General features: G+C 38.5%; 3 protein-coding genes across 4 annotated transcripts; 1 reads left to right on the forward strand and 2 right to left on the reverse strand.

The window, feature by feature from the left end:
- Positions 1-1304: 1304 nt before the first annotated feature.
- LOC117635230 lies at positions 1305-4115 on the forward strand. Its single transcript, XM_034369581.1, has 9 exons — positions 1305-1559; positions 1665-2327; positions 2411-2575; positions 2655-2996; positions 3079-3249; positions 3334-3447; positions 3563-3643; positions 3786-3819; positions 3934-4115. Exons 1-9 carry the CDS (start codon positions 1305-1307, stop codon positions 4113-4115), a joined length of 2007 nt encoding a protein of 668 aa, XP_034225472.1.
- Positions 4116-5287: 1172 nt separating this feature from the next.
- On the reverse strand, positions 5288-7898 carry LOC117635231 (protein FAR1-RELATED SEQUENCE 5-like). The gene is made up of 2 exons (XM_034369582.1): positions 7766-7898; positions 5288-7662 (listed from the first exon to the last, which is right to left on the reverse strand). The coding sequence occupies exons 1-2, from the start codon at positions 7896-7898 to the stop codon at positions 5288-5290; spliced, it is 2508 nt and encodes an 835-aa protein (XP_034225473.1).
- Positions 7899-12250: 4352 nt separating this feature from the next.
- LOC117633731 (3-oxoacyl-[acyl-carrier-protein] reductase FabG-like) lies at positions 12251-21318 on the reverse strand. Of its 2 annotated transcripts, none has more exons than XM_034367462.1 (3): positions 20880-21318; positions 14412-14485; positions 12251-13135 (listed from the first exon to the last, which is right to left on the reverse strand). In XM_034367462.1, exons 1-3 carry the CDS (start codon positions 21250-21252, stop codon positions 12857-12859), a joined length of 726 nt encoding a protein of 241 aa, XP_034223353.1. In that variant the 5' UTR covers positions 21253-21318; the 3' UTR covers positions 12251-12856. The 2 variants fall into 2 exon arrangements, with proteins under 2 accessions (XP_034223353.1, XP_034223352.1); XM_034367461.1 differs by having other exon boundaries at positions 14412-14641.
- Positions 21319-23609: the final 2291 nt, after the last annotated feature.

Genomic DNA, 23609 nt, shown 5'->3' on the forward strand with positions numbered 1-23609 from the left:
TGGTTTGTGTGAGTTTTGTGAGTCCGCCTATCTCAATGTTGGTACACGTTTTGATCTTCTAATTTGCATATCCCAGTTATTTGTATGTGCTTGTATTTCCCTCTCTTTCTATCTCTATTATGTGTGTTTGCTCTTTGTGTTGTGTGGCTCTTCTTACTCTATCTATCTTAATGAATGGGTCCATGTCATAATTTCATACGCATTCAAACTCCACCTCTGTGATTAAAGCATTTACCTGTATGTGATAAAAGCTTTTCATTTGTTTGTATTTCTCATTGGCTTTTTGACTCACTCACTCTCTGTCTTTCATTTATTGGGTTCTCTGAGATGGGGTGTCCTTTATTTTTCAGACCCATTTATGTTTCATGCATTTTTCATATCTTGTGGCTTTAGCTAGATACAGAGAGATAAACACTATGAACAAACAGTTTATGGGTCCTCATTCCTGAAACTCAGAATCTCAGTTTATTGAGTTTTGGTTTTATTGAAAAAACATTCCCACAACCCAGTTCATTAAAACAAAAAACTTCACCTTTTGTCACTTTTTGCATTTCTTCTGATTGGAGAACGGTGGGGGGAAGGATGCAGGAGACCTTATTAGTAGCTTTTTCTCCTTGTTATTTTTGTTAAAGAAGGAACAAAGTTCTTTTTCATTGTACTCGTTGTAAGGCTGTAAGGATAAAGTAAACGAATCATATCTTCTGAACATTCACTGAATTGGCTTGTTCTGAGTTCCAAGGGAAGTATACAGCAATTGTTGTCAATCACCATTCCATCTGTCATCAATATAAATCTAAAGGGTCTGATTTGGCAAATCCCATGAATCTATTTGAAGATTTCTAAAAACATTGTTTTACCTTAGAGAAGGGTTCGTTCCTAGAATGGGCTGCAAATTTTTTTCCAGATGTAATTGCTGGTTTGGCTGGCTTTTCATTACGCATCGAGATGTATTTGCTTTCATTTTCGAGATGTATTTGCTTTCATTTTTGAGATGTATTTGCTGGTTTGGAAAAAGCTAGGTCAAGCTTAATATATAAATTATGAGCTGCGGCAGTGAAGATAGATTGCTGGTTTGGCTGTAATTGTTATCCTTTGGCTGTCATTGCTGTCATTTTGGAGATGTCATTGTCTATATTTCGTTGTGGGTGTTTTTTAACAATGAACAGGTTGAGATTATGTCTCGTTAATGTGTTGTTTTATTTTTGGTCAAACTTGTTACTGTATTGTTTGATGTTGAGATAGAGATAATCGGTTGGATATTGTTTGCCATTTGAAATCAATAATGAAGGATATTCGAATCAACAATGAGGACGAAACACAAGGCCACCGAGGTTAGACCATCTGTTCAAGGTTCCCGTCGCCTGAAGACCACAGTTGCACAGGGTACGAAAGGTAACTCTTCAGCGGCTTCCTCAAGCTCGAAAAAACGGACGCCAGCCAAACGAATATCGGGTCCTATGGGTAATGGGGTGTTCGGGGTACGTGTGTTCATACCAAGAGACCGCAATCCTTGTTCACCCGTGCTTCACTTCGATTTGGAGGAACATATCTCCTTCAAGGTATTATTATTTAAGTTTACATTTCGCATTTCACACATTGGAATAAATTTTGTTTACCGGGTCACAATCAAATGAAGATTACTAAACCCAAAATTATTTATGCAGCTCACTTTAAAAAAAATCAGAGGGTGTGGAAACAACGACATATGTGCTACATGGTATAACAAAGCAATGCACGACACGGTGAAAGCAAAGGTGAAAGAATCTGGATTTTTGCCCTTTTTGTCAATACTGGGACATGGAAAGAAAGGGGATAGGCCATTACTTGTGGCCTTAGCTGAGAGATGGTGGGACACTACCCACACATTCCCCTTCGATGAAGTTGGAGAGATGACAATGACCCCGACGGACTTCGCAGCTATCACAGGATTGCGTGTTGGTGGGAAGCGATTAACGTACGACTTGGACATTTACAGAAACAAGAACAAGGTGGTGAAATTGTTTGGGAAGCCAATTGCAGACCTACTGGCAGGGGAAAGGAGAGTGCCGTATGAAAGCCTTTGCACTCCGTACTGGAAGAAGAATCCGAAAGATGATAAAGAAGCTGACCAAATTGCAAGGGCATTTATACTGTGCTTGATTGGCTCCTCATTCCTCAATGACAAGAGCCAATACGTGAGTATGCACTACGCCCCCTGTCTGGAAATAGTCTCAGACATTGGTAAATATGACTGGGGCGGTGCGGCGTTGGCTTGCTTGTATAGATCATTGGATTCTTGTTCCAGGGGCAGGTCATCAAGCATGGGCGGGTATTGGAGGGCATGGGAGGTTAGTGTCATCGAATTGAATATCCGCAAAGTGCAACATAATTTTTTGCTTAAATTACTAATTTGTAAACTTGTCTTGTGTAGGTATGGGCTTGCGAGTACCTAAAGCCGTTTGCTTTATCAAGGCCCAGTGGGACCTTGAACACGTGGCCCAGAACATTGAGGTGGGTTGGGGCAAAATCAAAGCGGGACTTGCAACATCACTTGGAACATTTTAGAGTGATGATGCGACATCTAACAAATGATCAGGTATAAACCTCGAAGTTTGTGAGAAATGTTGTGTAGCTTCAAATGTATGAGTCCGTGAGGTAACCAATTTGTGTTGCAGGTTAATTGGAACCCATGGGGGACCAATGAATCCGACATGCCGGAAGCCGTCATAAATAGTGTGTCGGCAACCCGTAAACGAATCCTACTTGAGGGACCAGCTGGTTCAGCCTGGTTTTTGGGAGAGCGAGTCGCAATGCAAAGTTTAGGCACCACAGAACCTCAAGTACCCAAAATTCCACCGACGACAATGCTTTCTGATTATAAGCTAAATGATGAGGCAGAAGTCAGGGAAGCACTGAATGGGTACCCCGCTTCAGAATGGCTTGCAAATTCATCCAACTATGGCCACTACAGAGATGAGTACATAAGGTACCGCCACTATGAGGACTTGCGTGAAGCGGTACGTTATACGCTGAACACGTGTTCTGTACTTACACTTGCTGCATGAAATTCATATCTAAAATGATACCTAAATTCCACAGGAAGGAGAAGATCGAAATCTCGGAGGGGCCAAAATCAGGGTAGGAAACATCTCTCCTCAGCCATGGTCAGTGCGAATACCATGCTGGGCAGCCGAAAATGGAAGTAAACTTGTGCGGATACCGCGTGGCCAAGATAGCCTTGATCTACCATTACCTGCTGGTGTGACACATGTAAGTAGCTTCCATTGCGTGATATATTCATACATTGTGAAATTTCATGTGGTCATTGGTGTAATTGCATGTGCCTCAATGTAGGTAACTGCTGAAGCTGCGACCGAGATTTTAGAGCTGAATGCTGGGTTGAATGCCGTACTTTTTTCAACTTCATTGGAAGCAAGCATAGAGATCAGTCTCCTACGGCAAGAGATTGTGAGTCGGTCGACTTTCATTTCAGACTGATTTCATAAAATGAACAACCTTCACGGATGTTAATATGAACTGACAGACCATGGTATTGAACATGAACGCTGTTATATTGTAATAGGCCAAATTGAAGAACACCTCGGGAACAACCATTGGAAGTTCAGGTATTGGTGAAGACGTCATAGATGATGATGCGGAACATGTAAGTTTGTTACCTCCATTGTAAAGTTCGCTGTATAGGATGTTCAATATTGCACTTTGAAATACATTGCTGACAGATTCTGCATTGCAAACCATCATCACAAAATTGATAAAAATATATGTCAATGTTTCCCTGTATGTAGGAGTTTCGCACAAAATTTAAAGCTGACCACCTAGGTACAAAAGGGACGACAAAAATTGTGATACCAGAAGAGCATGAAGAAGATGAGGAAGAGGAAGAAGAAGAGGAAGAAGAGGAAGATGAAGACGATGGTTGGATCGACGAGACAGACGTTGGGGATGAGGATGAGCAAGCCGATGAGGACGAGGTTGGGGATGAGGATGAGGAAGCCGATGACGGCGGGGCGGCAGCAAAGGGGAATCTGACTGCAGAACAAGACTCCCCACTCCAAAAAGGCAAAGTTCAGAAATGTCTTCGTCCACGTACCCCAAAGAGAAAGAAAACCAAGTAAATTATGGAAACGATTCAATTTTCCGGATCATTGGTCCGTTTTGTAATACAATATGTTCGGCATATTTCCCCTGACCATTTCTGATGCTATGTACTTCGATTTCTAGTTATAAAAAAAAGGTGTAATTGTGGAAGTACACAAAAATATGGAGTTCCATTTTTCGTTTGTAGGGGTTTGCGCACAGTGACCCTTGCATTGCATCACCGTCATGCAATTGCATGTGTGAAATGCAAATACAAACCTGCTGTGTGCAAACAAAACATACCTGAAAAACGCATGCCCAACCCTAAATGTATAGCACAAAGACAAAGACAACAAAGCAAATACTTTATTAAGACCATATGTGTACCATTCAATATTATGGTTAAGCACATTGTGTTATACGAAAATCGGGCTGTTTTGGAAAATCATTTGTGGTACATTAGAATGACCATTACAACGTATTTTCGAGTATTAATCATTGTTGTACTGAAACAATGTTCGGCTTATTGCCCCTTTCCGTTTTTTATTCTCTCAACTTCAATTGATAGTTAAAAAAATTACGTGTAGTTATGCATGTAAAAAAAAATATGAATCATTTTTCCTGATTCGGGGTTTGCGCACAGCCGGCCTTGCATTGCATCACCGTCATGCAATTGCATCTGTGAAATGCAAATTGAAACCGGCTGTGTGCAAAATAAACATACCTTCAAAACGCAAACGTAATTAATGTATGGCGCAAAGACAAAGAAAACGAAGCCAATTCTTTATGATGACCGTATGTTTATTATTCAATATTAGAGTTAAGCACATAGTGTTTATTGAAATTGGGGATATTTAGGAAAATCAATTGTGCTACATGACAATATTGGATCACCGCCTCCTACATAAAACTTCCGTTCAAGCACCCCCTACAAGTCATAACATCGTTTCTTAACATTACATACATAAAACAATAACATATCAATCATATGAAAGCATATTGTCTATTACTGAATCTACATTTCATGTGAATTTTTACATGTAAACCAAGTTCCAAAACTACAATTGTTTTGGGTTGAACCAGTACATAGGGAATTAGGTTCACCATTGTCGAATGAGAAACCATCGTCACTGTTAGGGGTAGAACCAGTTGGGTCTGCAGTAGAAAAACTATCAGAACCAGAGAAATCAACCACATTGTTGCTTCTGCATTAAGAAATCGTTTGACTAGGATAACTGTAGCTAATGTCCGGGGACGGCCCTTTATCAGAACTATACTGATAGCTTTCACTACCTGATGGGATATTCACACCTGCATTTCTACTTGGATGCAAGTTTCTTTGAGAGCAATTACGCTTTGTATGTCCATATCCGCGACACAATTGACATTGTCGACGCTTGCGCGTTCCACCCTGCCTTGCTTGACTGCCTTTTGTCTTAACGATATTTGGATCTTTCACAATATTTGAAGGACATTGCTCAGCGCTACCCAATTTCAGACTCGTCTCTTCTTCCTTTTGCCGTAAGCCTTCACAAATTCCCTCCAATCTACTAAACTCATTCGTCAACATGGCATAACCATTTGCACTCTTTGATGCATAAAAACAAACTTTGTTTGACATAGCACTTAAACTTCCATACCTCGCCATTTCTACAACTTCCTTGCTACTGTCTTCGCCTTTGCTGATAAATTCCCTACATGTATCAGTTTGGGCACTCTTTGTCCATCTCTTCATTATGAGTGCTGGAGGAATTTCCGTAAGGTGCTCACACTTCATTACATAAAACAGGTGGCAACACGGGATCCCTTCACTTTCATATTTCCGACATCCACACTGTATCCGTATCTGTTCCCCACCGTGGTAAACACAAGTCCATTTATTATGCGGTTCACCATATTTTGATAATACGTATACACGACCTCCAAAATTATGCATCACATTATCATGGATGAGTGCTGAACAAGATTCGATCTCCTGACGAACCAATACAAAGCATCTATGCGTGTAAATCAAAGAAGCTTGTTGCTCGAGTTTTGTCAATGCGGTTTTAAGGACTGGTGTTGAGTACTTTGCGTTGAAACCATCCTTTGCCGTGGTATTCCTAAGACGTAACATAGCCCTATCAATTGCTGGAATACATTCAAACAACTTCACACCTTTCCTCAAGTAATCTTTCACATACTTGTTCATAGACTCCACGCGTTGAGTGGTGCACATACCACTGAAAAACTTTCCTCTCAAACATGATTCAGCCCATGAGTCACTTTTTGCATACATCATTTCCAACCATTCTTTTTGTTTCGGAGTCCTCGCTCTTTCCCTTAGAACCTCCCATTTCTTCTCAAACTCGTCCAATGCAAATGGTTCCCAAATACATGCCTGAAAATTTCTTACCAATTCATCATCCTTCAAGTTATTTTGTGCATTCCTTGACACATGCCATGAGCACAACCGATGGTTAGACATGGGAAACACATCATCAATGGCTTTACGCATTGCCTCATCGCCATCCGTCAATATTGATATTGGCTTCTTATCTTTCATGGATGCCATGAATGTTTCCAATAACCACTTGTAAGTTTCAAATGTCTCGTCCTGCAATAATGCACAACCAAACATTACAGTAGAACGGTAGTTGTTCGAACCAACAAACAACACTAGGGGCTTGTCATAAACATTTGTTTTGTATGTGCTGTCAAATATGAGGACGTCCCCATAGGCAATGTAATCCAAAAGTGAAGTGGAGTCCCTCCAAAACAAATTACCAAGCCTATTTTCCTCGTCAACACTGAACTTACAAAAGAATTCTGGATCCATTGCTCCTTTCGCTTTCAAGTAAGATAGTGCAGCTTCTGTGTCACCGTCGAGCAAAATTTCCCTCCGTGATGCATCCAACTTATTGTACAAATCCTTTATTTGAAAACCAACATTTAAATACCCGCCACATTGGTCGACCATATACTCATATGTTTGACATGTTCTAACCAATGCTCTTCGCATTCCCACTGCTTGTGCTAAATCAGAATTTCGAACAACACGGTTACATCGGAGATATGGTGATTCAAGTGGAGTAACTAGTTGATGATTGTGATGTGGTTCAAAATTTGTAACGACGTAAACGTCACGTTTCTTCTCATAACCCACCCAAAAATGGGCAGAACAATTCTCTCTTGTAATTGGCTTTGGTGGTCGAATCCTATCTGATCGATCATTAAACTTCTCATTTCTCAAACCTTCTTTAGAACAACACCACCGTCTCCTACATATTTTCCCTTCCGCATTTCGCACCAATTTGTCTTTTCTCACGCTAAATCCAATGCCCTTTGCATAACTCATATAATATTCTTCTGCTAATTCTATCGTTTTAAACTCTTTTCCCATAACATCTTCTTTCCTCGGTGCAATCATGTCAACATCATTATCATCACTGCTTTGACTAACCATATGTTGGACCGACATATGCCCAGTCTCTGTTGTCGGTGCCCTATGACTCGACCTTTCACAACCACCCAGATACCCTGAATCACTACAACCACCATTTGATGTCTCTAGACCCCTGTCCATCTTACCAGACCCCTTCATGCCTGAGAAACATAATTTCAAACTGAAATGACCTTATACTCTATGTGCTAACATACTTTCTCTTAAAAAAAACACAAATGAATAATCTCATGCAATTGCACATACTCAGGTCAATAATTGCACCACGTATAACTGTTTTGCAACCAAAAACATGCAATTGCATCAACTCATTACCCAAATCACATTCAAGTCCTAAACCAGAAAGAGGGTTCTTTGAAATCTTACTTGATGTTTCCATACTTTCAAACGCCTCTCCTTACACTTCCTTTTGGCACCAACTCAAATGTCATCGTTAACAGCCAAGGATCTTCAAAATTTTTACAACCACGTTGTTATTACAAATTCTTTCCCCTGTGACATTGAAATTCTATATCAGACAATGCCAACAAATCAAATTAAATTAATTAAATACCTCCAATTTGGTGACCATTTCATCATGGAGGTTGGACCCACCATCAATTTGGTATCTGCATATGAGTTTTGGGCAAGCCATCAATTTGGTATCTGCATATGAGTTTTGGGCAAGCAGAGAGAAGACTTGAGGACCTCAATTCAGTGAGCATTTCCTTCTTGCAGCTGCGTTTTGCCCAAGCACAGACAAGAGTTGGACGCACTTACGATGAATTTGGGCAAGTGAGAGGAAGAGTTCCTTCTGAAGCAGAGACAAGACCTCGCAGCCAAGCACAGACAGTGGGCAAGAAGAGAGGAGTTCGTGGAGGCGCTAAGGATTTGGATTTGGGCAAGCAAAAGGAAGAGTTCCTGGAGGCGCTCAGAATTGGATGGGCTCTTACGAATTTCGATTTGGGCAACCAGAGAGGAGAGCTAAGTATTCAATCTCACTGCTTCCTACCGCACGTGTGACTTAGCTGCTAAATAACAAAGGGCTGAATAGGTTACCCAGTCATTCAATCTCAGCCATCCATTTTTGAAATGCAAACTCAACCCTTGGATAAGTGGCTGTACAGATACAGCCAGGGCACCACAGAATTTTCGTATTTCTAGTCTGTACATAATCCATGGCATTTCCATAGAGATAATAACTTGATGATTTTTATTTTCAGGAAACGCTGCTCATGTGGACCAGCAGAACTTGTGTGTTGATGGAAAGGCTACCAGTGTAAAGGGACTTAACATGATTTTTGACAGTGGGAGCTCCTACACTTACTTCAATTCCCAAGCTTATCAGGCAATAGTTACTCTGGTGAGAAGGAAACAACAGAGAGCATTCTACTTTTGATAATGATTACTATCTTTTATAGAAAACTAACCATCAATTGGTGTGATCAGGTGAGAAATGATTTAAAAGGAAAGCCTCTAAAGGATGCAACTGAGGATCAATCCCTCCCAATCTGCTGGAAAGGCAGAAAACCAGTCAAATTTGTTCGTGACGCAGAGAACTATTTTAAGCCCTTAGCACTGAGCTTTACTAATGCCAAGAATGTTCAGCTGCAATTATCACCTGAAACTTATCTTATAGTTACAGTGAGTGCCCCTATTTTCTCTCATTCTTTCTCTTCATTCATTTACTGCCTTCTGTGAGTATTAGAGAGAATAGAACACTTGAAAAACATACCCAACAAGATCATCATTGTCAGAAACATGGCAATGTGTGCTTGGGATTCTGAATGGCACTGAAGTAGGACGAGGAAATCTGAATATCATTGGAGGTAACTCATACTAACAGAACAAAAACGTTCTGATTCTTTTTATTTATAATTTCTTTTCTGAGATAGAATTTCATCTTTTACTTCCTTTCTATATACAGATATCGCTTTGCGAGATAAAATGTTGATATATGACAATGAGAATCGGCAGATTGGATGGGCTCCTGCAAATTGCAATACGCTTCCCAAGTCCCGAACCGTTGCCATAATTGCAAGATAAAATGTCACTTAAGAGAAAATAGTTCTTTTTGTCTATTGCAGAACTTACAAGGTGGCAAATGTAAGGTTAATGTCTGAAGTATCAAATTCAAGAAGAAACCAATTCAAACTAACAATAATCTCCTAAACTAGACTCTCCAATGGGACCCTGTTGTAGAAATCAAGACAAACCGGGCACTATGAGACATGAAAACACCTGATCCCATTCCGACCCTGGTTTTGTCCAATGCCAGTTGCTCCGGCCTACCCCTCATTCTCACCTGAGACTCACACTGAAACATTTAATGAGCATAACTCAGTAACTAACAAATAGACAAAATAAACAAAGACTTCAGTTAAAGGCTTTAAGCAGTATGTCTGCTATATGAGAATAATTGTGCTATATGACATGTATGCCTCAATTAAAAAGAAGAAGAAATCAAAAACCTTTTATTCTTTACCCTTTCCTTTTCCTGCTCAAATCCTTGGTACTCGCCTCATGGAAGACAATGCTGTTAACCTCTTGAACAAGTATACATTCCTTTAAACCTTTAAATTTTTGGCATGGTCCATTCACCATGAACCGTTCCTTTTACCTTTCATTGTATTTTTCTACCATAGGCATTTCCGTAGGTCCTGAAACTATTTTAACAAATTCTAAAGTCATTTCCGAGAATTCCCTATTACGGCGAAACATTTACTACTTTTTATCAACAAGAAATCCTGTAAAACATCTTTTGTCTAACAAAAACTATGCATATGCTATGCACTTTACTATGATGTCATGCTCTTAATGTAATCGCTACTTGGAGCAGCCTTAATAACACAATTCGGAAAACACTTAGTGATAACCGGTCGTTAACATGACACGAAACTTACAAGTCTCCTTGCTATCCCAGACAACGAGTCTAGTTACTTACCTTGAGTGTCCAAAGCTCACACACCTTTCACAGAGTAAGTTTAACCTATAAAAGTCCACTCATATCATCATATAAGTGCATGATTTTAAGAAACACAAAGATGTTATACGGCCCTTTCAAAACTTTTAAACAAAATCTTTTGGCAATGACCTCTTACTAAAAAAATTTGTGATGCCCCTTCTACTGAATTAACAATCAAACATAAATACTTTTCCAAAACTGTTGTTAACAATTTCAGAAAGAATCCTAATTATTTCCGAACCGACAATACTACAAGGGTTTCTAGACTCATACCTTCACACTTGCACAAAACTTCTTTGTAATGAAAAATTACCTTTTCTCAGCTTTTACTTACTCTTCTCTCTACGGTTACTGTGAAAAGTAAGGATGGAGAAGTAACTAGGGTAAAAGGGTGGGAGGAGGTTTTGAGGTCTCTTTTATAGGTGTTTGGTGGAATTTGAGGGCTGGCACGGGAGCTCTACCAGGTTAAGCAGAGCTGAAATTGCGCTCTGGTTAACCATAAAAGTTCAGTAACTTGGCTGAACTTATGACAAGTAACTTCAAGTTCTCTGACTAGGAGAAAAAGAACTTCAAGTCCTGAACCATACCGAAAAAACAGATCACATTTCCATAACATATATATATATGTATTTTTCCTCTTTCCCAGTTTCATAGATATAATACCTTGATGATTTTATTCTCAGGAAACACTACTCATCTGAACCAGCAGAACTTGGCTTTGGTAGCAAGCCTACTAGTGTCAAGGGCCTTCACATGGTGGTATTTGGTAGTGGGATCTCCTACACTTCAATTCCCAAGCTTACCAGGTGAGAACAATAGAGAGCATTCTTGTATGGTTAATTGATAATAATTTTTGTAGAAAACTAACCATCACCAACTCATGTTATCAGGTGGTAAATGATTTAAATGGAAAGCCTCTAAAGGATGCAACTGAGGATCAATCCCTCCCAATCTGTTGGAAAGGCAGCAAACCGTTCAAATTTGTTCGCGATGCAAAGAACTACTTCAAGACCTTGCACTGAGCTTTACAAACATCAGGAATGGTCAGCTGCAATGCGTGCTTGGATATTTTCAATGGCATGGAAGTAGGACTGGCAAATCTGAATACAATAGGAGGTAAAAATACTAACATAAGAAAAATCTTCCCACTCTTTGTTTTTTTTTGTGGATAAAGTCTCATCTTTTACTTTCTTTTTATGGACATTACACAATGTTGGCATATGACAACGAGAACCGGCAAACTGGATGAGTTCCTGCGGATGCAATAAGCTTCCCAAGTCCTGAACCATTCTATCATATTTGGAAAGATAAAATGTTGCCTCAGCAGGAAAAATGTTACAAGATGGCAAATGCGAGCATCTCCCAATACCAGATAACACATACCGTCCTTGATCCATCTCTGAATCTACATCAGTAGTAGGGAGCCCTAAATAATTCTTTGGCATTCGTTTGGTGTTGCTCCCAAGCGGTATGGCTCCCCCCCGGTGTGTTTTTGTAATTTTCCTTCAACATCAAATATTTAAAATTTAAATAATAAAAAATCAGAGTTTTATCAAAGCCAAAACCAATTTTCACAACATAATTCTGCCTCTTATTAGCTATAGCCTACTCTGAGTATTGCCATGAGAACAGGCTTCGAGGAAGCCACGCACGAAATATTGGAATGATCAATTACAGTGTTTTTAATTAGAAGATAAAGTCAAACAAATAGACACGATCAAGTTTGGGATATTTTGTTGTCCAAACACAAATAACATAATGAGGTCAAGTTAAATTACGGAAAGTGATTTATGTAACAGAGACATTTGATTTCTAAAGCAAATTGCATCGCCCTTGTGTAGGAGCAAAATTTACTCCTCAAGTAAACAATCAAGCAACACGTCTTCCTAATTTTCTCCAAAATAGCTAGACTTGATAGCCAAGCCATACATAATAACCCCCACTAACATGTCCATTATGGAATGCTTGCTGATCATAAGAGAAAAACAAGGAACACGGAACATAGAGCCAATACTTAAAATGACATTATTACTGTTCTACTACCATCTACTTGAACACTCACTAGCTTGAGTGTCGGAGTGTTTTCTTGCAAGTAGTCCCCCTTTCCTTATTGTTGGCAAGCGAAAAAGTGTCCAGCTTCTCAACATTGATTGCAAGATTACTTCTTGGAGGACCCGAAATTTCAGCCCCAATACCCTAACAAAGTTCTGTTATATTGAGATACACGTTAAGCACATAAAAAATCTAATAGGAAGTTGACCAAACCACTTAAGCTAGACATTCTATCATTCTTGAATCTTGAACTTGTAGGGCTGGTACCATATCCGTTCTTCCTACGTTTATTTGCTTCTGTACTCTTTTTTGCTCCTCATGAGTATAATCGACATAAAATCTCAAAGGGCAGAGAAAATAGGGACACCTGGCAAGGTGGCTCCTGCATCAACAATGTAGACATTGCCTGAAACATATTCAGAAGAGTCGTGTACTAAATAACGAACTAGTGATGTCAATGCTGGATCCGAAGTGCCAAATGTTCTTAAGGGGACAGTTTTCATAGCCACATTGTGTAGCCAGTCTTTTTTCATAAGACCCTCCGTGATTTCAGATCTGAAAAGTCCTGGCGATATTGCATTCACTCTGATTTTGTGTACTCCCAATTCCATAGCCATAACCTGTTAAACTTAATAATAATTAGAACCCTTCACTTACACTACCATGTGCAGAGACAAGTACATGGAAATTTTAACAGTCAAAATGTATGGAAGTAAAAAAAAAAAAAGTAAGACAGAATAGATCAGTAATTCACAATACATTTCCAGAAATTCTCAGAGGCAACAAAAGCAAAAACGAGATAGGTGCGGTAACACACTGGTCAACCAGTGGTCAATGTGACAAATGGCTATTTAACAATAAGCAGGTGCTTATCATCAATTTTAGCTAAGAATTTGAAGTGGAAAAACCAAAAATATTTATTCTACCTTTTGTGTGCCTATGATTCTTATTTCTTATTAACTACAGTTCTCTAATTCTTAAGTTTTTTTTCCTTTCCACAAGAATAACATGCATCTTCAAATTGCTCTCGGACATTGAATCTTTTTGCTTTTTTCCCCCTTTTTATCAATTGCAATGCCATTTCGACAACACTGTCTTATAAACCATAATTCTCAAAGCACAATATTTGGCAAGAACAAGTCATAATTAAAACCATGATGAATCTACAATATCTCAAACAAAGCCAAGGCAAAGTTTTGAAAAATATCGAGTGAAATTGTATGTGTTTGCCCAGCATGAACTCGAACTGCGGGCCATGAGTTGTGATACCCACGGACCAGCTTAGATTCATTTGGTTGATTGACCATAACCCATGATCTGAACTTTAACCCAACAAGGAACTCATGCAATTGGGGTGAGCCAGAGCTCAAATTGGACTCTGATTAAGCTTCGGTAAAAGCTCAGTAACTTGGCTCAGCCTAAGCCAAATAGCTTCAAGTCATTAACCCTTCCCATACAAAAGATAGACCACATTAAGATGACTAGTTTTCTAGCATTTAAAACAGTGGCGATTAATGAACTAAAAAGACAAAGAATCAAAAGCTTCCTTCAACCAGGAAGGAGAATAGAAGGAAATTTAGAGGGTGTCCCGTACGCCTAATAACAATATTCCTTCAGTAGACTGAAAAAGAATTGAAATAATTCTAGGCTCATTTCTGTCCTTAGTCTCTTTTTTCTTATTAAATCCACCCCTTCCTTATTCAAAGACGTTGTAATGGTCTTCTTTATTGCTTGTGTTGAGCAACACCCACCACCCCCAAGAGGCAGTGTATTCCTTCCAAGTTGTTATAATTCAATTATAGGCCAAAAGCCAAGCTAAGCCAAGCGGATAAAAAAAAAAGTATGATTCCTTTCTCTTAAGCTATTAACAAAATTATGTTAAGTCAATGGAGATACCTTTGCCAAGGTGTTTACACCAGCCTTTGAACAATTGTATGCTACAGCTCCAGGCAAATATCCACGATGAAGACCTGCAATGGAAGATACATTGATGATTGATCCTCCCTGATCAGCGTCGCGCATGCGTATAGAAACATATTTTGACACCAACCAGGACCCTGTCAAATTTGTCTTGAATACATTATTCCATTCCTCCTCAGACAATTCGAGCGAGGAACTCACATTACCTAAGGAACACAGATGGAAATGAGCGATTATGATACACCAACAGACAGAGGTACAATATGATACCCAGACAGTGAGTCTGTGATAAAGGTCAAACTCTAAATATTAAGACACTAAATTTGGGAGCATGAAATTAATCACTATCTAATGTTTTTTAGTGCCTAATGCATATTTTTATCTTTGTTTTCTTATAGAACCTTTTGTATGTTAAAATATGAAAACAACCACCGCTTAAAATCAAATTTTTTCCATTTCAAATCATGCATGAAATGACTCCCCAGACATATGCCGACTCAGGTCTTGCAAGAGTGTCTAAGAGTGTGGAAGACGCACATTGTTCATTGTCATTGACACACACAGAACGTGCTGGACTAAACATAACCACACAGAAAAGCAAAGGTTTCCCTTGTTTGCGTTTGTCATCGACACCTAACTACACTTTCACCTACTTGACTCATCTCATTTGACATCAAGTGCAGTAGCATGACAAAGAATTGAATCGACATCTTAAACTGCCAAGGAGCATCAGCATGTGATCTCAAACACATCGCATTTTACAATACTCAATTATCACATTTTACTATCTACATTGTCCATGGAACTCTGTTTACAATGAAGACCCAGCCAGCTGATACTTGTAGCACTCAAATGGATTTAAGTGTAAGATAGTTTATTATCACAATCCTTACAGAATTGGTCTTCTATTCATTATCGGATTGCAAGACTCAAGACTGATCAAGAATTCAACACAACTCTCGACCTGCAGCCTCTGTGTCAATGTTCCATATGGATTACAAGGCTAAAGGGGTTTCTAGTTCTATGAGAATTAGGATTAACAGTTCTATAGCAACAAGGATACCTCAAGGAGTCTCTTGATGGGCAAGACTCCTTGAAGCGTTGCCTATAAATAGAGCAGCTCCCTCTAAGAGCCGACACACACACAAATCTCATCAAGTAATTCACCCCATCTGGAATCTGAGAATAAGGCAGTCGGTTATCTTAGAGAAGAGTTGTCTCCCAAGTGTTCGATAAAAGACTTCAATGGCAGAACAAGGTTAGTGTTCAAGTTATAATAGCTTAGAAAGTTTACATGTGGTATCAGAGCATAAGTTATTTTATCTTCTACCTAACCAATTTTGTTGCAGCTTTTAGAACTTGAAAATTGAAGGATAATTAAGTTTTCAAGGTTAAAGAAACTTGACATAGCAAGAGTTAAACTTAACACCTTGCTGTGACAAACAGAAATTGATCAAAGTTTTGTATAGTTCTTGCCGTGCTCTGCGCAAGCCAAAGCAACTCAGACACAACAAGATCTGTACATTCAAAGTTTTATGATCAAACTTGTGTTGAAAATAAAGGCATAATGAATGATTCACTATCCAAAGATGTGAATGATTTATCGTGCAATTATTTTCAGCAGAACAGCATAAGAGATGAAACACGTAGGCTATCAAGGTTGTTCTTCTGTCCAAAGATGTGGAACCTTTCTTGTACAGGAAGCTTATGTGATTTTCATGTCTTAGTGTTGATAAACATGTTTTGATTTCTTCACCTAAAGGTGAGAATCGATCATGTTTTAAAGTTATGGGGTTTTCAGTTTTTAAACATATATATACTATGTGTTTTTTCAGTTAATCACAACTCGATTGAAACTCTCGTTGGCTCCAACTACACCAAATGGAGGGAAGATGTGGAAATTGCTGTAGGTCTGCTGGACTATGAGATGGCTATTGAAGTAGATGCTCCTGCAGTACCTGATGCAGATGCATCTGCTGGAGCAAAAGCAAAATATGCCAAATGGGTTAAGGCAAACAAAATGGCTATTCTAATCATGAGAAGGTCAATTTCACCATCTGTCAAGGGAAGCATTACATCATGTGATAATGCCAAGAAGTTTATTGATTCTATTGGGGAGAAGTTTCAGGAATCAGAAAAGGCTGAGATTGGAACTCTAATGGGACAGCTTACTGATACAAAATACAATGGGGAAAGATGTGTGAGAACACACATACTGAACATGCTGGAAATTGGGAACAAACTGAAGGCACTCAAAGTCAATGTGGATGAAACTATGATGGTGCATTTTGCTATAAACTCTCTGCCTAGTACTTTCAAGCATCTTAGAAGCACATATGTAGCTCAAAAGGAGAAGTGGACAGTAATTGACCTCATAAGCATCTGTGTGCAGGAAGAACAAAATATGAAGAAAGATAAGGCTGAAGAAAAGATTAATATGGTTCAAAACAGCTTCAGAAGGGATTTTGGAAAAGGCAAAATCGTTGGAAAGAAAAACAAGGAAGAAAAGGAGACTAAAGGACTGAAACCAGAAGGACTCAAGTGTTACTTCTGCAAGAAGTTTGGTCATATGAAGAGGAATTGTGACAGGTACAAGCGTTGGTTGGATAAGCAAAAGGCTAAAGGTAAGAATCAAGTACATGTTTGTTTTGAGTCTAATGCAATTGAGATTTCTTCAGATTCATGGTGGTTAGATAGTGGTGCATCAGTTCATGTGGCTAATTCCTTGCAGGGGTTCAAAACAAAGAGGCTGCCAAGCAAGGCTGAGATGAAGGTGTTCGTAGGAAATGGAGAAAGAGTCAAGGTGGAGTACATTGGATTAGCTAGGATCGAGTTGGAGTCTGGTTTTATTTTGGAGTTAGTAGATGTAGTTTATATTCCTTCTATGAAAAGGAATCTTATTTCAGTTAGTAAGCTTGTAAAATCAAACTTACAGTTTGAGTTTGATGAGTCTGGATTCTCCATTTTCAGAAATAAAGTTATGATTGGCAATGGTTTTCTAAATGATGGAATGTTTCGATTAAACTGCAAGAAACCAAATCCCAGCACTGGAAATCTAAGCATCAATGTGATAAGCACTAAAAGAAAAGCAGAAAAAGAAGAATCTTATAAACTTTGGCACAAGAGACTAGGACATGTCTCAGCTGAAAGAATGAATTTGCTTAACAAAGAAAATCTGTTGCCACCACTTAACCACCATGACAAAGACAATGTTTGCATAGAATGTGTTAAAGGGAAATTGACAAATTTGAGAAAGAAAGGTGCTACAAGAAGTGAAAAAGTGCTGGAAATCATACGTACAGACATTTGTGGTCCTTTTCCCACTCAAACACATGATGGTTTGAAGTATTTCATAACCTTCACAGATGATTACTCTCGATATGGTTATGTGTACTTAATATCTGAAAAATCCAATGCACTGGACATGTTCAAAGTCTATAAAGCAGAAGTGGAAAACCAGTTGGATTCAAAAATCAAAGTAGTAAGGTCGGATAGATTAGGAGAATTTTATGGTAAATTTGATGAGAGAGGAAGGAACCCTGGACCTTTTGCCAAATTTCTACAAGAAGAAGGTATAGTGGCTCAATACACTAACCCAGGGACACCACAACAACACGGAGTAGCAGATAGACGAAATAGGACCTTGATTGAGATGATTAGGAGCCTAATGTGCTGCACAAAGCTTCCAAAATTTCTTTGGGGAGAGGTTTTAAAAACTGCAAATTATTTGCTAAACCGAATTCCTACCAAAAGTGCAGACAAAATTCCTTATGAAACATGGTGCAATAGAAAGCCTAGTCTCTCACATCTTAAAATCTGGGGAAGTAAGGCAGAGGCAAAGTTCTACAATCCAATGGAAAGGAAACTAGATTCCAAGACATTGAGCTGTTTTTTCATTGGATATCCGGATAGAACAAAGGGGTACAGGTTCTATTGTCCGAACAGCAGCACAAGATTCATGGAAACTCAAAGAGCTATTTTTATTGAAGATGATATTGAATCAGACACTGAGGAAAACTTTGATTTTGATGAAATTTTGGAAAACAAGGAAACTGCTGAAAAGGAAAATATGCTGAGATATATAACCATCTTACCATTCACTGATTTGAATGACAAGCAAGTCTCACCAAATCATGATCTAACAACTGAAGTTCCACAAATTGCACTAGAAGACATGCAGATAGAGCAACAAGAACCTCAGCCTCACAACTTAGAATTGAGAAGATCACAAAGAACTAAGAGACCCGCACTGTCCAATGATTTTTTCGTATACTTGCAAGAGTCAGAACATGACATCAATACCACAGAAGATCCTCTATCTTATAAGCAGGCCATTCAAAGTGACAACTGTGATAAGTGGATAGAAGCAATGGAGTCTGAACTCCAGTCAATGAGCAAGAACGATGTATGGAAACTTGTTGATTTACCTCAAGGATGTAAACCAATAGGATGCAAGTGGGTTTACAAGACCAAAAGAAACTCAAAGGGACAAATAAACATATACAAGGCACGACTAGTAGCAAAAGGGTTCACACAACAAGAAGGAGTAGATTACAATGAGACTTTCTCACCTGTGTCAACCAAAGATTCCTTAAGGGTTATAATGGCATTAGTGGCACATTTTGATCTTCACCTTCATCAAATGGATGTTCAAACTACATTTTTGAATGGAAACCTTATTGAAAAAATCTACATGAAACAACCGGATGGTTTCATTCAAAAAGGGGAAGAAGATTTGGTTTGCAGGAGGAGCAGTGGCTTGGAGAAGTGTCAAACAACAATACATATCAACCTCAACCATGCAGGCTGAGTTTTTAGCAATTTATGAAGCGACCTCAATAGCCATGTGGCTTAAAAATTTTATGTCAATGTTAAAAGTCGTGGATTCTATACAAAGGCCAATCCAATTGTGGAATGACAACAGTGCTGCAGTTTATTTTGCAAAAGGAAATAAGAGGTCAGGAGGATTAAGACACCTACAGTTAAAGTTTTTATCAGCCAAGGAAAAGATCCGAGATGGTTATACGGCCTTAGATCATATTGGAACAGATTTCAATATTGCAGATCCCCTGAACAAAGGCTTGCCTAATCATGTTTTCCATAGGCATGTTAAAAGTATGGGTTTACAGATCAGTTTTGATGCTTGAAGTCTGTGGGAGTCTGTGGGAGCCAGATTTAGTTTTATTTTTCTTTTAGCTAGTTTTAATCGAGACTGTTTTACAGTTTATTTAATAATATTTTTTATGAATGTTTTGGCATGTGGATGAAGGAAGAATTTGCAAAATTTTGCTAGCATATGTGTTTTGCATTTTCGTATCTATGAAGGAGCCATGCAAGTTTATTAAGACCTTGGTAGTCTTGTAAGGGTGAGCTAAGCTTTGTTTTGATCATTAAGTTTTCTAAGGTAGATCACAACATTGTTTTTTTTATACTAATTCAGTTGGCAGTCACATGTGTTGATGTACATTTGTATGTGTGGTTGTAAAAGACTTGAGTTTGGTTGCTCCATGTTCTTTGACAGTTCCATATGAGTTTATATCAATGACAGTGGCTTGGTAAGAAACTGAGAAGGTTGATTCTAAATTGGCCATTAAGAGATTGCTCTTGAGTCACAATGAATATTTGACCAAGTGGGAGAATGTAAGATAGTTTATTATCACAATCCTTACAGAATTGGTCTTCTATTCATTATCAGATTGCAAGACTCAAGACTGATCAAGAATTCAACACAACTCTCGACCTGCAGCCTCTGTGTCAATGTTCCATATGGATTACAAGGCTAAAGGGGTTTCTAGTTCTATAAGAATTAGGATTAACAGTTCTATAGCAATAAGGATACCTCAAGGAGTCTCTTGGTGGGCAAGACTCCTTGAAGTGTTGCATATAAATAGAGCAGCTCCCTCTAAGAGCCGACACACACACACAAATCTCATCAAGTAATTCACCCCATCTGGAATCTGAGAATAAGGCAGTCGGTTATCTTAGAGAAGAGTTGTCTCCCAAGTGTTCGATAAAAGACTTCAATGGCAGAACAAGGTTAGTGTTCAAGTTATAATAGCTTAGAAAGTTTACATCAAGCTCACAAATAACATATTAAAAATCAGCAATTTTTTATTGTCTGTCCACTTCCCATCATTCTAGAGTTCAACAAGTAGTCAACCAATGATAATGCAAGAAAAGAATACAGATAAACTAAACAAGTCAAAGCATCAGGGAAATCCCACAACTTGAATTTATCTTTGAATTTTAAAAATGGAAGTTTTGGGTTTTCCTATACAGCCTAAATCTTATTGTTGGTTCTAGTACCTCAATTTATCTTTCTCCAAAAACCCAAGTACAATATACCACATATGTTAAACTTAACACACACAAAACAAGAAAATGCAAAATTTTCTCAGGAACCAAAGACAGAAAGCAAAATCCTAAACAACAATCAAAGCTCACCTCTAACACCGGCGTTGTTAACGAGGGCATCGATGCGCCCAAACGCGTCCCAAGCCTTGTTTACAGACTTCTCAATAGCTGGCCCGTCGGCGCTGATATCGAGCTCCACGGCCACGGCCCTGGAGCTTCCAGGCCCATTCACAGAAGAAGATGAAGAAGATGAAGAAGGCGCGGTAACGGTTAGCTGGTTGATTTCATCACAGACGGATTGAAGGCGGTCGATGCGGCGAGCCGCGGCGACGATCCTGCATCCAGCTTTAGCCAAGTCCAAGCAGAACTCGCGGCCGAGGCCAGACGAAGCGCCGGTGACCATGACGACCTTGCCGTGGAGGTGGCGCCATGGCTCGAGGTGGTCCGCGACTTGGTTCGCCATACTTACTCTCAGTCTGTATTGGATTTGTTTGGTGGGTGAGTCCGGGGTGACAAAATGCCCAGGAGGAAAGAGAAGATCCACGGGGTTCGCTGTGGTTTTTACATGTGGAAGTTTTGTTGCGAAATCTGGACTGTTGGTGGGTTCTGTATGGACGGTCGAGATGTGGGTCAACTAAAAGGATGTTTGGTAAGGTCGCAGGAGGTGGACTCTTTCGTTGAATTGGGAAGGTTGGCTACTACTTTGATTTGATCAATTTTTTTTTTTTTTTGGGGTTAATTTCTGATTTTTCAGGTATTAAATTACGTTTTTTTAATGCCGGATTCAAAGCCGCTCTTGGGTTTTCAGATGCTTAAGGTGAAAATTAAAATGAATCATCTTTGTAGATACTCGTTATACAAAAATGAAATATTAAACATTTTTGTATATGTATGTATTTTTCTGGTATCAAATAGATGTGTTGGTTTATATATAGCTCACATTAACACATGTAGAAATGAACGTGCACATGGACTTCCTAAGCATGTGTGTATTGATAAGAAATATTTTTGGGAGACAATATAAACTTGGTGATTTTTTAACATGTGGTTTGTGGTGAGCTTGAATCCATTTTATTGGTACAATTGTCGGCTTGCTCTTTCTTCATTGCAAACCATATAAAATATAACACATGAATCATGATACTAGTGGCAAGACACGTTTTTTCTTTGGTAGATTAGGAAAAGGAAAGAAAAAAAGATTTGATTAGTGATTTTTAACATGGGCATACAATATAAAATTGGGAAAAATGTGTGCAATTATGGGAAGACACGTGTTATTTACACTAACTACCATTTATATTTTTCAAAGTTTTGTAAATTACACTAACACGCTATGAGCTTTCAAATTATTTTCACAAAACTCCTCATGTTAATTTTTCACCAAAAAATTGTCAATCTCATCAAACAAATTTCTCCACGTGACAATATTAACCTCATAGATTAGATTGCACACCATGAGGTCTAATCGTTGAAGTTATTTTTTTTTTTTTTTTGAATAAGTTTTTTATTTTATTTTAATGAATCATAAATTTTGACTGAAAATTAAGAAATGAGATTTTTGTTTACAGTGCGTTTGGATGAGGGAAATAAACTTGGGATTTTTATAAAAGTCAGAATTTCTAAATAGACATGAACCAATTCACGTGTTTGGATTAAAAAAAATATATAAATTTAGAAATTCTGCTTGGGAAAAAACATGGAATTTGGAAATCATAAATCTCAACTTTAAATTCTATCTAAAATTCGTCATTTCTAAAATCCCAAAAGAGATTGAGTTTTTAAAAAAGATTAATTTACAAATAAAGATTAAATTATGTGTTATAAATCCGTCACCCAAACAAGAAACTTTACAAATTCTAGAACATTAATTTCCCTTATTTTAAATTCCGTCATTTATGAAATCCTTTGTACTTTTAAATTTCCTCGTCCAAATGCACTGAGTTTTTGTTTTGAAAGACTACAAAAATTGGAAGAAAAAAAAAACGAGTTGAGAGATAAAAATGTAAATCGTTGAGAAGTTTAAGGACCCGTTACTTCAAAAAGATAGTGAATAATGACATTGGAGGTGTGGACGGACCACCCTATGAGACCGTGAGAGAGATGAGGGAGCTTGAAGACTTTGACGAATACGAGGGAAGTTGAGACCATGGGTAGGTTAGGAGAGATGAATAGGCCAACATTAGATTCATAAGAAAAATGACTTATATATCAATATATAGGCCAACATTATATAACCATTCTGGTTCAGTTGTTAAGTGACAAAAACCAAGAATTGAACCGGTTCAAGTCAAAATCGGTTACCGGTTCAAATGTCCACCCCTATCAATGCTTCTCAGAGAGAGTAAAAATTGGAGATGGGCTTGATTGGGTTGAAAAAGTAAAACATGCAAACGACCAGACAGTCCACTAGAAGCCCAAAGTTTTAGTTCAAATACCTGCAAGCCCACTTCTCCATTAACCAGCAGAAGAGGAGGAAGAAAAGGCACAAGACCCGACCATTCATAATGGGGAGCAGGGAGCAGAGAGCAGAGAGCAGAGCAGAGATTGGGAGGGAGACAGTGAAAAAGACGTTGCTGTCATTTCTTGAGGAATTTTCGGACATAATAGACGCTCCCGAATCTGGATTTCACTTCAAACAAGGCAACCTAAGATTTTTTTTTTTTTTTTTTTTAAGAAAAAAGAAAACTGCTTTTCAGGCTTTACTGCTGGCAATGCGTGCCTCAATGTGTTTTCTGAAGCAGAAAGGGAAAGCAACTATAAATAAATAAAAATTAAACCCCAAAAAGAAGGGAGATTTTTATACTCACTCATTCACTCGCT

The sequence above is a fragment of the Prunus dulcis genome, chromosome 7, assembly GCF_902201215.1.
Source record: "Prunus dulcis chromosome 7, ALMONDv2, whole genome shotgun sequence".
Classification (NCBI taxonomy): domain Eukaryota; kingdom Viridiplantae; phylum Streptophyta; class Magnoliopsida; order Rosales; family Rosaceae; genus Prunus; species Prunus dulcis.